The 16,324-nt window shown below is 52.5% G+C and overlaps 2 protein-coding genes across 2 annotated transcripts in view; one reads left to right on the top strand and one right to left on the bottom strand.

Moving 5' to 3' along the window:
* The window catches only part of LOC119923436 (translation initiation factor IF-2-like), a 21,855-nt gene extending 11,421 nt beyond the window's left edge, over nucleotides 1–10,434 (bottom strand). The window contains exons 1-2 of the mRNA XM_038742817.1: nucleotides 10,375–10,434; nucleotides 5,892–6,040 (exon numbers count right to left, since the gene is read on the bottom strand). Coding sequence (XP_038598745.1) covers nucleotides 5,892–6,040; nucleotides 10,375–10,434 — 209 coding nt within the window. The remainder of the gene's footprint in view (nucleotides 1–5,891; nucleotides 6,041–10,374) is intronic.
* Nucleotides 1–16,324, top strand: part of ARHGDIA (Rho GDP dissociation inhibitor alpha) — a 19,601-nt gene extending 3,277 nt beyond the window's left edge. The window contains exons 2-6 of the mRNA XM_038742857.1: nucleotides 10,406–10,634; nucleotides 10,712–10,795; nucleotides 14,798–14,874; nucleotides 14,973–15,036; nucleotides 15,138–16,324. Of these exons, the coding sequence (XP_038598785.1) occupies nucleotides 10,433–10,634; nucleotides 10,712–10,795; nucleotides 14,798–14,874; nucleotides 14,973–15,036; nucleotides 15,138–15,337 (627 nt within the window). The 5' untranslated portion in view covers nucleotides 10,406–10,432 and the 3' untranslated portion in view covers nucleotides 15,338–16,324. The remainder of the gene's footprint in view (nucleotides 1–10,405; nucleotides 10,635–10,711; nucleotides 10,796–14,797; nucleotides 14,875–14,972; nucleotides 15,037–15,137) is intronic.

The following is a 16,324-nucleotide window of genomic DNA, read 5'->3' as shown; positions in this document are numbered from 1 at the left end:
ATTGAGGAGCCCAACCCCCTCATGGCGTCCACTGGGCGAGCACCTCTGTAGCTTGGCCGATGGCCCCCGGTCCCTGCGTAATAATAATAATAATAATAATAAGTGCATTTATTAAGCGCTTACTATGTGCAGAGCACTGTTCTAAGCGCTGGGGAATTTACAAGGTAATCTCTCCCAGCGCCTAGTACAGCGCTCCGCACCCAGCCAGCGCTCAGCAAGTACCACTGTCGCAACTGGGGATCCCCCGCCCCGCCACCCCAAGATGGTGGCCGACTCCTGGGCCAGATGAGGAAACTGAGGCCCAGCGAAGTGACCGGCCCCAGGTCACCGGGCAGACGAGTGGCGGAGCCAGAATTAGAACCCAGGTCCTTCAGAGTCCCAGACCCGGGCTGTAGCGGCTAAACCGCGCTGCTTCTAAGTGCGGAGCACTCTACTAAGCGCTTAAGAAGGTACAGCTCATATCCACCCCAGCGCTTAGAGTGGTTTTCGAGGGGATGAGAATGCCGATTGGTACCTCCCAAAGCGCTCAGTACAGTGCTCTGCTCACGGTAAGCGCCCCGTAAACACGATCCAATGAATAACGGTGGTCGTTAGGCGCGCGCGCTACGTGCCGGGCAGTGTACTAGGCGACGGGGCCCGGCCCCGACACAGGACGGGAGGGACCCGTAGTCAGGAAACTGAAGAGGAAGTGGGCCGGAGGGAGGTGAGACATGGCTGCGGAGGAGGCGGGTGGGGTAGACGCTTTTCTTTCAGTTTCTCATTCGGCGGTATTTATTGAGCGCTTTCCGCAGGCAGAGCGCTGGACTGAGCGCTTGGGAGCGTCCAGTTCACTCATGCATTCATTCAATCGTATTTACGGAGCGCTTACTACGTGCAGAGCATCATCAATCGCATTTATTGAGCGCTTACGGTGTGCTGAGCACTGTACTAAGCGCTCGGGAAGTACAAGTCGGCGACATCTAGAGACGGTCCCCACCCGACAGCGGGCTCACAGTCCAGAGAAGCAGCGTGGCTCAGTGGAAAGAGCCCGGGCTTTGTTGTCAGAGGTCCTGGGTTCAAATCCCGGCTCCGCCGCTTGTCTGCTTTGGGCAAGTCACTTCACTTCTCTGGGCCTCAGTGACCTCATCTGCAAAATGGGGATGAAGAGTGGGAGACCCCCTTGGGACAACCGGGTCACCTTGTAACCTCCCCAGCGGAGTGCTTTGCACATAGCGCTTAATATATATTGTTATTATTATTATTAGAAGGGGAGACAGACAATGAAACAAAACACGTGGACAGGTATCAAAATCGTCAGAACAAATAGAATTAAAGCTATAGGCACATCATTAACAAAATAAATAGAATAGTAAATATGTACGAATAAAAGAGTAATAAATTCGTACGAACATATATACAGGTGCTGTGAATACAGTAATAAATTTGTACAAACATATATACAGGTGCTGTGAGGAGAGGAGGGATACAGCGTCTAATACAGTAGTGTTCGGAGACGACGCGTATGTACGAGTAAAATAAATAGGGTAATAAATTTGTACAAACATATATACAGGTGCTGTGGGGAGGGGAGGATACAGCGTCCAATACAGTAGTGTTTGGAGACGACGCGTATATACGGGTAAAATAGAGTAATAAATTTGTACAAACATATATACAGGTGCTGTGGGGAGGGGAGGGATACAGCGTCCAATACAGTAGTGTTCGGAGACGACGCATATGTACGAGTAAAATAGAATAATAAATTTGTACAAACATATATACAGGTGCTGTGGGGAGGGGAGGGATACAGCGTCCAATACAGTAGTGTTCGGAGACGACGCATATGTACGAGTAAAATAGAATAATAAATTTGTACAAACATATATACAGGTGCTGTGGGGAGGGGAGGGATACAGCGTCCAATACAGTAGTGTTCGGAGACGATGCGTATATACGAATAAAATAGAGTAATAAATTTGTACGAACATATATACAGGTGCTGTGGGGAGGGGAGGATACAGCGTCTAATACAGTAGTGTTCGGAGACGATGCGTATATACGAGTAAAATAAATAGAGTAATAAATTTGTATAAACATATATACAGGTGCTGTGAGGAGGGGAGGGATACAGCGTCCAATACAGTAGTGTTTGGAGACGACGCGTATGTACGAATAAAATAGAGTAATAAATTTGTACGAACATATATACAGGTGCTGTGGGGAGGGGAGGGATACAGCGTCCAATACAGTAGTGTTTGGAGACGACGCGTATATACGGGTAAAATAAATAGAGTAATAAATTTGTACGAACATATATACAGGTGCTGTGGGGAGGGGAGGGATACAGCGTCCAATACGGTAGTGTTTGGAGATGACGCGTATGTACGAATAAAATAGAGTAATAAATTTGTACGAACATATATACAGGTGCTGTGGGGAGGGGAGGGATATAGCGTCCAATACAGTAGTGTGCGGAGATGACACGTTCTCGGCCCGCGAGGAACTTCCAAAGAGGGAGGTTTCCAGAAGAGGCCAAGCGGCAGAAAGAATCGATCAGTCGTACTTATTGAAAGCTTATTAATAATAGGGTACTGGAGAGGCACTTGCCACGTGCCGAGCGCTGTATTAAGCGCTGGGGTAGAAACAAGCAGATCGGGTCGGACACAGTCCCTGTCTCCCGTAGGGTTCACGCTTTTAAGCCCCATTTGCCAGATGAGGAAACTGAGGCCCAGCGAAGTGACCGGCCCCAGGTCACCGGGCAGACAAGTGGCGGAGGCAGGATTAGAACCCAGGTCCTTCAGATTCCCAGACCCGAGCTGTAGCGGCTAAACCGCGCTGCTTCTAAGTGCAGAGCACCCTACTAAGCGCTTAAGAAGGTACAGCTCGTATCCACCCCAGTGCTTAGTACAGTGCCCGCCCCATAGTAAGCGCTTAACGGATACCGTGATCAATTATGATCGTTACAACAGAGTTGGTAGAAACGGTTCCCCGCCCGCAAAGGCCTGGAGGCTCCGCCGCTTGTCCGCTGGGTGACCCTGGGTAAGTCACTTCACTTCTCTGGGCCTCAGTTCCCTCGTCTGGAAAATGGGGGTTATTAAGAACGTGAGCCCCACGTGGGACAGGGACTGTGTCCCAGCTCTTAGTACAGTGCCTGCCACATAATAAGCACTTAAAAGTACCGTTATTATTATTATGATGATTTTTACGAGCTTCTGCCTGGGTTGGCATCCTGCCTCACCCGGAGCAGAATTGCGTTACCTGGCCCTTCCCAGTCACCACCCTATGTTCAGCTCCGGCTCCTGGCCTGGTGTGGCTTTTCCCGCCGGCTCTTCCGGATTTGGGATTGTTTCCCAGCTCCCAGGAGGCTGGCCTCAGGTTCTTCCCGGTATTAAAGTCCTTAACGCTTAACCGCTTCTAGACCGTTAGCCCGCTGTTGGGTAGGGACTGTCTCTATGTGTTGCCGACTTGTACTTCCCAAGCGCTTAGTGCAGTGCTCAGCACACAGTAAGCGCTCAATAAATACGATTGATCAATTGATTAACCTGCCACTGGATTTCTTGGGATGTCTTCTTTCCTGGCTGCCCAAAATAACCAAAATTGTGGTGGGCTTTTTTTTTTCTTATGGCATTTAAAGCACTTACGATGTGCCGGGCACTGTACTAAGCGCCGGGGTAGATCCAAGGTCATCAGCTCGGACGCAATCCCTGTCCCACACGGGGCTGATATTCTTCACGATAATAATAATAATGGTGGTATTTATTAAGCGCTTACTATGTGCCAAGCACTATTCTAAGCACTGGGGTAGATACAGGGTAATCAGGTTGTCCCCTGTGGGGCTGGCAGTTTGAATCCCCATTTTCCAGATGAGGGAACTGAGGCTCAGAGAAGAGAAGTGACTTGCCCAAGGTCACACAGCCGATAAGTGGCAGAGCCGGGATTAGAACTCACTACCTCTGACTCCCAAGCCCGGGCTCTTTCCACTGAGCCACGCTGCTTCTCTAATAATGGGAGAATAATAATGCTATAATTATTAATTATAATAATTACATTGATTATTATGTATTACAATGTATAATTTATAAACTATAATATATTATATATTATTATATTAATTAATTATAATAATTATAGTGTTAATAATATGTGCCAAGCATTAAGCGCTGCGGGAGTTACAAGGTCATCGGGTTGTCCCCCGTGGGGTTCACGGTCTTCATCCCCTATTTTCCAGATGAGGGAACTGAGGCCCAGAGGAGTAAAGTGACTCGCCCAAGGTCACCCGGCAGACAGGTGATGGAGCCAGGATTAGAACCCAGGTCCTTCTGCTCCCAGGCCTGGGCTCTAACCATTGGGCCATGCCGCTTCTCCGGCAGCTGCTGACGTTTTGGGAGAAATCCAGACGGGTCGGACACAGCCCGACGCGGGGCTTCCAGTCTAAGGACGGGGGGGTTTCATCCCCATTTTACTGATGAGGAAACTGAGGCCCAGGGAAGTGAAGCGACATGCCCAGGTTCACACGGCGGGCAAGAGGCGGGAGCCGGAATTCCGGTGGAGATGGATTTTTGGCTTGGATTCCGCCTCTTTGGGGAAATAATAATAATAATGATGGCATTTATTAAGCGCTTACTACGTGCAAAGCACTGTTCTAAGCGCCGGGGAGGTTACAGGGTGATCAGGTTGTCCCACAGGGGGCTCACAGTCTTCATCCCCATTTTACAGATGAGGGAACTGAATACCGAGACTCTCCCGGGATTGGAACAGGCGAGGCCGGGAAAGGGAGTCCAGCCGGGGAGGGTGGCACAGAGGTGGGCGAGGAAGCGCTACTTGTACTTCCCAAGCGCTTAGTCCAGTGCTCTGCACACAGTAAGCGCTCAATAAATACGATCGAGTGAATGAATGAATGAGGAGTGTCCCCACCTTCCATCCAGCTTCTGTTGCCGACTTTGAGACCTTGGACGAGTCACTTGACTTCTCCGGGCCTCAGTTTCCTCATCTGTAAATGGGGCGTCCATCCCTGTCCTCTCTCCCCCTCTCTCTGGGAGCCCCACGTGGGACGAGGACTGGGTCCAACCTGATTCTCTTGCCTCCACCCCGGCGCTTAGTACAGTGCCCGGAACATAGTACAACGTTTAAAGGCGGGGAATGTGTCTGGTGTTCTAGTGTCCTCTCCCAAGCGCTTAGTACTATTCATTCATTCATTCAATCATATTTATTGAGCGCTTACTGTGTGCAGAGCACTGTACTAAGCGCTTGGGAAGTACAAGTTGGCAACATATAGAGACGGTCCCAGTGCTCTGCACACAGTAAGCGCTCAATAAATATGATTAACCAGTCAGGGACAACCTGATGACCCTGTATTCCCCCCCCCCCCCCAGCGCTTAGAACAGTGCTTGGCACCTAGTAAGCGCTTAACAGATGCCATCATCATCATCATCATTCTCCGGGCCTCAGTTCCCTCGTCTGCCAACTGGGGATGGAGAAGTGAAGTGACTTGCCCAAAGTCGCCCAGCAGACAAGCGGCGGAAGCCGGGATTCGAACCCACGACCTCTGACTCCAAAGCCCGGGCTCTTTCCACTGAGCCACGCTGTACTAAGCGCGTAGCGCTGTACTAGGGGGTTCGGGGGCAGAGGGAGGGAATGGTGGGGGGACGCCGCGGCCTGGCCCTTGTGGGATTTTTCTTTTTTTTAATCGGTATCTGCTGGGCGCTTACTCTGTGCCAAGCACTGTTCGAAGCGCTGGGGTGGGTAGAAGATCGTCGGGTCGGACACGGTCCCCCGTCCCACACGGGGCTTCCGGTTGAAGTCGGAGGCCCGGCAGGGGAGGGGATTGAGGCTCGGGGGAGCGACGCGCCCGAGGTCACGCGGCGGAGCGGGATTAGAACCCAGGACCTCGGGCTCTAGCCGCTGGGCCACACCGCTTCTCGATCGGGCGGGAATACCAGCCGCTGCTTGCCGATCTTCCTCCTCCTCCTCCGCGTGTCCGGTTGCCGTCACTCCCGGTACCCACCCCGAAGGCCTCTGGGTAGAAGCCGCAGAGCCTCTCGCCGCCCAGGTTCTTGGGGGGCTGGGGGAGACTCCCCCGGACGGTCTGGGCTCACCGGACACTTGAGCCCGCGGCCGGGGGCCCGTTCTCCCCCTGGCTCTGACGCTTGTCTGCCGTGTGACCTTGGACGAGTCCCCTAATAATAATAATAATGGCATTTATTAAGCGCTCACTATGTGCAATGCACTGTTCTAAGCGCTGGGGAGGATCCAAGGTGATCAGGTTGTCCCGTGTGGGGCTCACAGCCTTCATCCCCATTTTCCAGATGAGGGAACTGAGGCCCAGAGAAGTGCAGTGACTTGCCCAAAGTCACACAGCTAAGCGGCGGAGCCAGGGTTTGAACAGCCTTAATCCCCATTTTCCAGGTGAGGGAACTGAGGCCCCGAGAAGTGCAGTGACTTGCCCAAAGTCACACAGCTAAGCGGCGGAGCCGGGGTTTGAACAGCCTTCATCCCCATTTTCCAGGTGAGGGAACTGAGGCCCCGAGAAGTGCAGTGACTTGCCCAAAGTCACACAGCTAAGCGGCGGAGCCAGGGTTTGAACAGCCTTAATCCCCATTTTCCAGGTGAGGGAACTGAGGCCCCGAGAAGTGCAGTGACTTGCCCAAAGTCACGCAGCTAAGCGGCGGAGCCAGGGTTTGAACAGCCTTCATCCCCATTTTCCAGGTGAGGGAACTGAGGCCCCGAGAAGTGCAGTGACTTGCCCAAAGTCACACAGCTAAGCGGCGGAGCCAGGGTTTGAACCCATGACCTTAGCACAGTGCTTGGCACAGAGTAATTATTCATTCAGTCGTATTTATCGAGCGCTTGCCGAGTGCGGAGCGCTTATTATCCCCGGCCCCGGTCCCAGGCCCGGGCTCTTTCCGCCAAGGCCACGCTGTTCCCCGCTGACAGTGACTATTGCCACGGTATCTGTTTGGCACTTACTAGACGTCAGGCACTGTTCTAGACGGCAGGGAATCAGGTCGGACACAGTCTGCGCCCCCCGAGAGGGAGGGACGCCAGAGACCGAACCCCCATTTTGCAGGGGGCTGAGGCCCGGGGATGTCAAGTCAGAGGTCATGGGTTCAAACCCCGGCTCCACCAATTGTCAGTTGTGTGACTTTGGGCAAGTCACTCAATCAATCAATCAATCAATCATATTGAGCGCTTACTGTGTGCAGAGCACTGTACTAAGCGCTTGGGAAGTACAAGTTGGCAACATATAGAGATGGTCCCTACCCAACAGAGGGCTCACATCATCATCAATCGTATTTATTGAGCGCTTACTGTGTGCAGAGCACTGTACTAAACGCTTGGGAAGTACAAGTTGGCAACATATAGAGACGGTCCCTACCCAACAGAGGGCTCACAGTCTTGTAACCTCCCCAGCGCTTAGAACAGTGCTTTGCACATAGTAAGCGCTTAATAAATGCCATGATTATTATTATTAGAAGGGGGAGACAGACAACAAAACAAAACAGATTAACAAAATAAATAGAATAGATAGGTGCAAGTAATACAAAGAGTAATAAATACGTACAAACATATATACATATATGTATATACACATATACACTGAACTTCTCTGGGCCTCAGTTCCCTCATCTGGAAAATGGGGATGAAGACTGTGAGCCCCACATGGGACAACCTGATCACCTTGTATCCTCCCCAGCGCTTAGAACAGTGCTTTGCACATAGTAAGCGCTTAACAAATACCGAAATTATTATTATTATTATTAAGTGCCGGGGTTGAGGCAAGATAATTGTCCCCAGCCCCTGTCCCTTGTCGGGCTCGCGGTCTAAGCCGGGAGGGAGATCGGATATTAAGTCCCAAGTAGAGGAATGAGGAAGCCGAGGTCCGGGGAAGTGACTTGCCCGAAATCGATCAGAAGTATTTATTGAGCGCTTACTATGGGCGGGGCACTGTACTGAGCGCTCTGGAGAGCACAGTTCCCTTCAGGGCCCCCGTGGGGCTGCAGGCGCTGAGGGACGCTGCCCTGGAGGCTTCTGGAAATGTGGAAATTGTCCTTTTTCCTCCTCCCTATCCGCCCCCTCCTCCACCCTCTTCCTCCTCTTTCCTCCTCCCTGGCTCAGTGGAAAGAGCCCGGGCTTGGGAGTCAGAGGTCGTGGGTTCGAATTCCGGCTCCGCCACTTATCAGCCGGGTGACTTTGGGCAAGTCACTTCACTTCTCTGGGCCTCAGTTCCCTCCTCTGTCAAATGGGGATGAAGACTGTGAGTCCCCCCGCAGTGGGACAACCCGATCACCTTGTAACCTCCCCAGCGCTTAGAACAGTGCTTGGCACCTAGTAAGCGCTTAGCAAAGACCATTGTTACTAATTATTATTCCAAGAGCCAAGGAGACGGGGGGCGAAGGGCAAATCCGGGCAGGCCTCATTCATTCATTCATTCACTTGTATTTATTGAGCGCTTACTGCGTGCAGAGAGCACTGTACTAAGCGCTTGGGAAGTACAAGTTGGCAACATATAGAGACGGTCCCTACCCAACAGCAGGCTCATTTATTCATTCATTCAGTCGTATTTATTGAGCGCTTACTGTGTGCAGAGCACTGTACTAAGCGCTTGGGAAGTCCAAGTTGACAACATATAGAGACGGTCCCCACCCAACAGTGGGCTCACAGACTAGAAGGGGGAGACAGATGACAAAACATATTAACAAAATAAAATAAATAGAATAAATATGTACAAGTAAAATAGAGTAGTAAATACGTACATACATATATACAGGGAAGCTGCGTGGCTCAGTGGAAAGAGCATGGGCTTTGGAGTCAGAGGTCATGGGTTCAAATCCGGACTCCGCCACTTGTCAGCTGTGTTACCTTGGGCAAGTCACTTCAATCAATCAATCGTATTTATTGAGTGCTTACTGTGTGCAGAGCACTGTACTAAGCGCTTGGGAAGTACAGGTTGGCAACATATAGAGACGGTCCCTACCCAACAGTGGGCTCACAGTCAATCAATCAATCAATCGTATTTATTGAGCGCTTACTGTGTGCAGAGCACTGTACTAAGCACTGGGGAAGTACAAGTTGGCAACATATAGAGACAGTCCCTACCCAACAGTGGGTTCACAATCAATCAATCATATTTATTGAGCGCTTACTGTGTGCAGAGCACTGTACTAAGCGCTTGGGAAGTACAAGTTGGCAACATATAGAGACAGTCCCTACCCAACAGTGGGCTCACAGTCAATCAATCAATCAATTGTATTTATTGTGCGCTTACTGTGTGCAGAGCACTGTACTAAGCGCTGGGGAAGTACAAGTTGGCAACATACAGAGACAGTCCCTACCCAACAGTGGGCTCACAGTCTAAAAGGGGGGCTGTGAAGACGTCACTTCTCTGGGCCTCAGTTCCCTCCTCTGGAAAATGGGGCTGAAGACCGTGAGCCCCCCGTGGGCCAACCTGATCACCTTGGAACCTCCCCAGCGCTTAGAACAGTGCTTGGCACGTAGGAAGCGCTTAATAAACGCCATCACCGTCGTCATACCCAGGTGCTGTGGGGAGGGGAAGGCCTTCCCAGACTGAGCCCCTTCCTTCCTCTCCCCCTCGTCCCCCTCTCCATCCCCCCCACCTTACCTCCTTCCCTTCCCCACAGCACCTGTATAGATGTATATATGTTTGGACATATTTATTACTCTATTTTATTTGTGCATATCTATTCTATTTATTTTATTTTGTTAGTATGTTTGGTGTTGTTCTCTGTCTCCCCCTTTTAGACTGGGAGCCCACTGTTGGGTAGGGACTGTCTCTAGATGTTGCCAATTTGGACTTCCCAAGCGCTTAGTACAGTGATTTATTTATTTTATTTGTGCATATCTATTCTATTTATTTTATTTTGCTAGTATGTTTGGTGTTGTTCTCTGTCTCCCCCTTTTAGACTGGGAGCCCACTGTTGGGTAGGGACTGTCTCTAGATGTTGCCAATTTGGACTTCCCAAGTGCTTAGTACAGTGATTTATTTATTTTATTTGTGCATATCTATTCTATTTATTTTATTTTGCTAGTATGTTTGGTGTTGTTCTCTGTCTCCCCCTTTTAGACTGGGAGCCCACTGTTGGGTAGGGACTGTCTCTGTCTGTTGCCAATTTGTACTTCCCAAGCGCTTAGTACAGTGATTATTTTATTTGTGCATATCTATTCTATTTATTTTATTTTGTTAGTATGTTTGGTGTTGTTCTCTGTCTCCCCCTTTTAGACTGGGAGCCCACTGTTGGGTAGGGACTGTCTCTATAGGTTGCCACCTTGGACTTCCCAAGCGCTTAGTCCAGTGCTCTGCACATGGTAAGCGCTCAATAAATACGACTGATGATGATGATGAGGGGAAGGAGGCGAGGCAGGGGGAGGTGCGGGGGCCTGAGGCCGGCTGGCTCCTCCGGGCACGCAGGTGCGGCCGGCCAGCGAGGGAGCGAGCATGGCGGAGCAGGAGCCCACGGCGGAGCAGCTGGCCCAGATCGCGGCCGAGAACGAGGAGGACGAGCACTCGCTCAACTACAAGCCGCCCGCCCAGAAGAGCATCCAGGAGATCCAGGAGCTGGACAAGGACGACGAGAGTCTCCGCAAGTACAAGGAGGCCCTGCTCGGGGCCGGGGCCGCCACTGCTGCCGCCGCCGCCGGTAAGCGGGGACCCCCGCCCGGGCGGGACGGGGGACCCCCTGACCCCCCCTGACCCCCCTTCCGTCCTCCCCCGCAGATCCCGACGCGCCGAACGTCATCGTGACCCGCCTGACTCTGGTGTGCGGCACCGCTCCCGGACCCCTCGAGCTTGACCTGACCGGTAAGGGGATTCTAGTCATTCATTCATTCAATCAATCAATCGTATTTATCGAGCGCTTGCTGTGTGCGGAGCACTGGACTAAGCACTTGGGAAGTCCAAGTTGGCGACATATAGAGACAGTCGTCATCATCAATCGTGTTTATTGAGCGCTTACTGTGTGCAGAGCACTGGACTGAGCGCTTGGGAAGTACAAATTGGCGACACATAGAGACAGTCCCTACCCAACAGCGGGCTCACGGTCTAAAAGGGGGAGACGGAGAACAAAACCAAACGTACCAACAAAATAAAATAAATAGGATAGATATGTGCAAGTAAAATAAGTAAATAAATAGAGTAATAAATATGTACAACCATATATACATATATACAGGTGCTGTGGGGAAGGGAAGGAGGTAAGATGGGGGGATGGAGAGAAGTCCAAGTTGGCAACATATAGAGACAGTCCCCACCCAACAGCGGGCTCGCAGTCTAGAAGGGGGAAACAGAGAACAAAACATATTAACAAAATAAAATAAATAGAATAGATATGTACAAGTAAAATAAATAGAGTAGACTGTGAGCCCACTGTTGGGTGGGGACTGTCTCTATATGTTGCCAACTTGTACTTCCCAAGCGCTTAGTACTGTGCTCTGCACGCAGTAAGTGCTCGATAAATACGATTGATGGTGATGATGAGTAAAAAATATGGACAAACATATATACAGGTGCTGTGGGGAAGGGAAGGAGGTGAGATGGGGGAGATGGAGAGGGGGACGAGGGGGAGAGTTTTTTAGTGAGTATTTACTATAGTATTTACTATGTGCCAAGCACTGTTCATTCATTCGTTCAACCGTATTTAGTGAGCGCTTACTGTATGCAGAGCACTGGACTAAGCGCTTGGGAAGTACAAGTCCATTTGTTCCGTCGACTTGACACCCATCCACGTGTTTTGATTTGTCGTCCGTCCCCCCCCTTCTAGACTGTGAGCCCGTTGTCGGGTAGGGACCGGCCCTATATGCTGCCGACTTGGACTTCCCAAGCGCTTAGTCCAGTGCTCTGCACACAGTAAGCGCTCAATAAATATGATTGAACGAATGAATGAACAGTGCTTGGCACATAGTAAGCGCTTAACAAGTGCCATCGTTATGACCATCATCATTATTAACAAACGCCTAGTACAATGCTCTGCACACAGTAAGCGCTCAATAAATACGATTGAATGAATGAATGAACAGAGCTTGGCACATAGTAAGCGCTTAACAAATGCCATCATTATGACCATCATCATTATTAACAAACGCCTAGTACAATGCTCTGCACACAGTAAGCGCTCAATAAAGACGATTGAATGAATGAATGAACAGTGCTTGGCACATAGTAAGCGCTTAACAAGTGCCATCATTACGACCATCATCATTATTAACAAACGCCTAGTACAATGCTCTGCACACAGTAAGCGCTCAATAAATACGATTGAATGAATGAATGAACAGAGCTTGGCACATAGTAAGCGCTTAACAAATGCCATCATTATGACCATCATCATTATTAACAAACGCCTAGTACAATGCTCTGCACACAGTAAGCGCTCAATAAAGACGATTGAATGAATGAATGAATGAACAGTGCTTGGCACATAGTAAGCGCTTAACAAGTGCCATCATTATGACCATCATCATTATTAACAAACGCCTAGTACAATGCTCTGCACACAGTAAGCGCTCAGTAAATACGATTGAATGAATGAATGAACAGTGCTTGGCACATAGTAAGTAAGCGCTTAACAAATGCCATCATTATGACCATCATCATTATTAACAAACGCTTAGTACAATGCTCTGCACACAGTAAGTGCTCAATAAATACGATTGAGTGAATGAATGAATAGTGCTTGGCACATAGTAAGCGCTTAACAAATACCATAAATATTATTATTACCACCAAGCCCTCTTTGCCTTTTTTTCCCCCACTCCCTTCAGCGCCGCCTTGACTTGCTCCCTTTATTCATCCTCCCCGTGCCCAGCCCTGCACCACATAACGTCTATTCATGTCTATTTATGAGCGCTTAGTACAGTGCTCTGCACACAGTAAGCGCTCAATAAATACGATCGAATGAATGAATATTCAAGCGCTTAGTCCAGTGCTCTGCACACAGCAAGCGCTCAACAAATACGATTGAATGAATGAATGGATGGATGGATGTCTGCCTCCCCCTCTGGACCGACAGCCCCTTGTGGGCAGGGACCTTGTCGCTTAGTACAGTGCTCTGCACACAGTAAGCGCTCAGTAAATACGATTGAATGAATGCTTAGTGTTGGATTGGCCTCTCTGGAGCGCTTAGTCCACCCCACTGTTGGGTAGGGATTGTCTCTATATGTTGCCAACTTGTACTTCCCAAGCGCTTAGTACAGTGCTCTGCACACGGTAAGCGCTCAATAAATACGATTGATTGATTAATTGACTGATTGTCCCTCACACAGTAAGCGCTCAATAAATAGGCCTGGAGCATCGCTGCCCCCTGGTGGCGGGCGGCCGTCACCCCAGGCAGCAGGTGCCCGTTTGGCCCCCAGGGGGCGCTGCGGCTCCACCCGATCTCCCCCAACCCTCTTTTTAGTATTAGTATTATTAGTAGTATTATTGTTATTATTATTGTATTAAGCGCTTACCACGTGCCAGGCGCTGTGGTAGATACAACTGAATGAAATACGATTGAATGAATACAAGATAATAAGGTTGGGTTGACTCATTCATTCGGTGGTATTTATTGAGCACTTACTGTGAGCAGAGCACTGGACGAAGCGCTTGGGAAGGCCAGTTCGGCAACAAATTCAGTCTACGTCCTACATGGGGCTCACACTCTCAATCCCCATTTGACGGATGAGTTAACTCTCTTCCTCTCCTCCCTTGTATCCCATCTCTCTCCCTCTCACCCCGTCTCCCTCCTCTCTCCCCATCTCTCTCCCCGACTCTCCCCCCTCCTCATCTCTCTCCTCCTTTCCCCATCTTGCCCTCTCCTTGTCTCTCTCCCCATCTTCCTCCCCCTCTCCCTGTCTCTCTCCCCCTCCCCATCTCTCTCCCCCTCCCTGTCTCTCTCCGCTCTCCTCATCTCTCCCCCCACTCCTCATTTCTCTCCCCCTCCCCTATCTCTCCCCCTCTGCCCTCATCGTCTCTTCCCCTCTCCCTGTCTCTCTCCCCACTCCTCATCTCTCCCCCCACTCCTTGTCTCTCTCCCCCTCCCTGTCTCTCTCCCCCTCCTCATCTCTCTCCCCCTCATCTCTCTCCCCCTCTCCCTGTCTCTCTCCCCTCTCCGTCTCTCTCCGCACTCCTCATCTCTCCCCCCACTCCTCGTTTCTCTCCCCCTCTCCTCTCTCTCCCCCCGCCCTCCTCGTCTCTCTCCCCACTCCTCATCTCTCCCCCACTCATCTCTCCCCCCACTCCTTGTCTCTCTCCCCCTCCTCGTCTCTCTCCCCCCTCTCTGTCTCTCTCCCCCTCTCCCCATCTCTCTCCCCCTCCCTGTCTCTCTCTGCACTCCTCATCTCTCCCCCCCTCTCCCATCATCTCTCTCCCCTCTCCCTCTTTCCCCACTCATCATCTCTCCCCCCTCATCTCTCCCCTCACTCCTTGTCTCTCTCCCCTCTCCATCTCTCTCCCCTCTCCCTATCTCTCCCCTCTCCTTCTCTCTCCCCCTCCGTCTCTCCCCTCTCCTTGTCTCTCTCCCCTCTCCTCATCTCTCTCCCCCTCCTTATCTCTCTCCCCTCTCCCTGTCTCTCTCCCCCTCTTTGTCTCTCTCCCTGTCTCTCTCCCCCTCCTTATCTCTCTCCCCTCTCCCTGTCTCTCTCCCCCCCTTTGTCTCTCTCCCTGTCTCTCTCCCCCTCCTTATCTCTCTCCCCCTTTCTTCATCTCCTCGTCTCTCTCCCCCCTCCCCATCTCTCTCCCCCTTCTTCATCTCTCTCTCCCCGTCTCTCTGCCCATCTCCCCCTCTCTCCCCTCCCCAATCCGGTCTCCCCCCCCACCCACCCCCAGGAGACCTGGAGAGCTACAAGAAGCAGTCATTTGTGCTGAAGGAAGGCGTGGAGTATCGGATAAAGATTTCCTTCCGGGTAAGGCGGCCGGGGTGTGGATGTTGGGGTGGGGGGGGTCCCCCCGAGGGGGGAAGCTTCAGCCCTGGGCCGACGGCTCGCCCTCGCCCCCCACCCAGGTGAACAAGGAGATCGTGTCGGGCATGAAGTACATCCAGTACACCTACAGGAAAGGAGTGAAGAGTGAGTGAGGGGGGGAGGCGGGGGAGACGGCGGCGTGGGGGGGCGGGGGGCGGGAGGGGAGCCCCCCGATATTGAGCCGGCCCCCCTCCGCCCCCCGACAGTCGACAAGACCGACTACATGGTGGGCAGCTACGGGCCGCGGGCGGAGGAGTACGAGTTCCTGACGCCCGTGGAGGAGGCGCCCAAGGGCATGCTGGCCCGCGGCAGCTACAACATCAAATCGCGCTTCACAGACGACGACAAGACGGACCACCTGTCCTGGGAGTGGAACCTCACCATCCGGAAGGAGTGGAAGGACTGAGAGCCGGGGAGGGGGGTCCCCCGGCCGACCCCGACCCCGGGGCGGGAGGGGGGCCGCGCCAACCCCCGCCTGTGGTCGTAGGAGAGTCCCACCCACCCGCGCCCCCCGTCTCCACCCCCCAATTCCCGAACCAAAGTGCCGACAGGGCCGCCCCGTCCCCGTTCCCTCCTCCCCCGTCCCCAAAATCCCCCCCGTGCATCTCGGTGGGTGGCGGGGGGGGTCCCCATTCTCCCCCGTGCGCCCCCACCCCGCCCTCGCCCCTTCCCCCCCTCAGCAGGACACCTCAGCTCTTCCAGGTCACGTCAGTTTCCGGTCGCTGCTTGGGGGCCGGGGGGGGGTCTAAACAAGCCCCCCGCCTCACTGCCATGGGGGGCCGGGGTGGTTCCACCTCCCCTCAAGCCCCCCACCCCGGGCCGGAAGTGGGGAGGGGGAGGCGATCATTTGAATCCCGGGCCTCGGCCCATTCGTTGCCATCCGTAACCGTGGAGCCCTGATGCCTTAACGTGTGGAACACATGCGTGTACACGCGTGAAGACCCCCCCCCCGCCCCCCGCTCCCACCCGTCGGCGCCTCTGTGTCTCCGCATGAGCATACGTGGTTTTTGGGGTATTTTTGGGGTTTGGTTTTCCCTCTCCCACCCTCCCGCTCGCCTCCCAGAAGCCCTCCTGGCCGACGAGGACCGAAGTCCCGGTGGCCTGGCTTGCACCCCTTTGGGGGGCCGGGGCGGGGGTCCCCGCTCCGCCCCTCCCGCTCCCATTCAACGGTTCAGCCTCCGTGGTCCCGGCCCGTGGGGATTTATCCCGGCCGGGACGGACGTGGGACCAAATCGGCCCGGGTCGCCCCCCTCGCCCGGGCCCCCCGTTCGGTGCCACTTTCCCTCCGGGCCGGAGCCGCTCCCGGCTCCGCCGGCGAGGGATCAGAACTGGCCAAATGTCCTGCTTCTCCTTTTCCGACCTGGAAATAAACACAAATAGAGCTGCGTCTCTG

Source organism: Tachyglossus aculeatus, unplaced genomic scaffold, assembly GCF_015852505.1.
Source record: "Tachyglossus aculeatus isolate mTacAcu1 unplaced genomic scaffold, mTacAcu1.pri scaffold_1_arrow_ctg1, whole genome shotgun sequence".
Lineage (NCBI taxonomy): Eukaryota > Metazoa > Chordata > Mammalia > Monotremata > Tachyglossidae > Tachyglossus > Tachyglossus aculeatus.
This window is presented reverse-complemented; position numbering and strand designations above follow the sequence as displayed.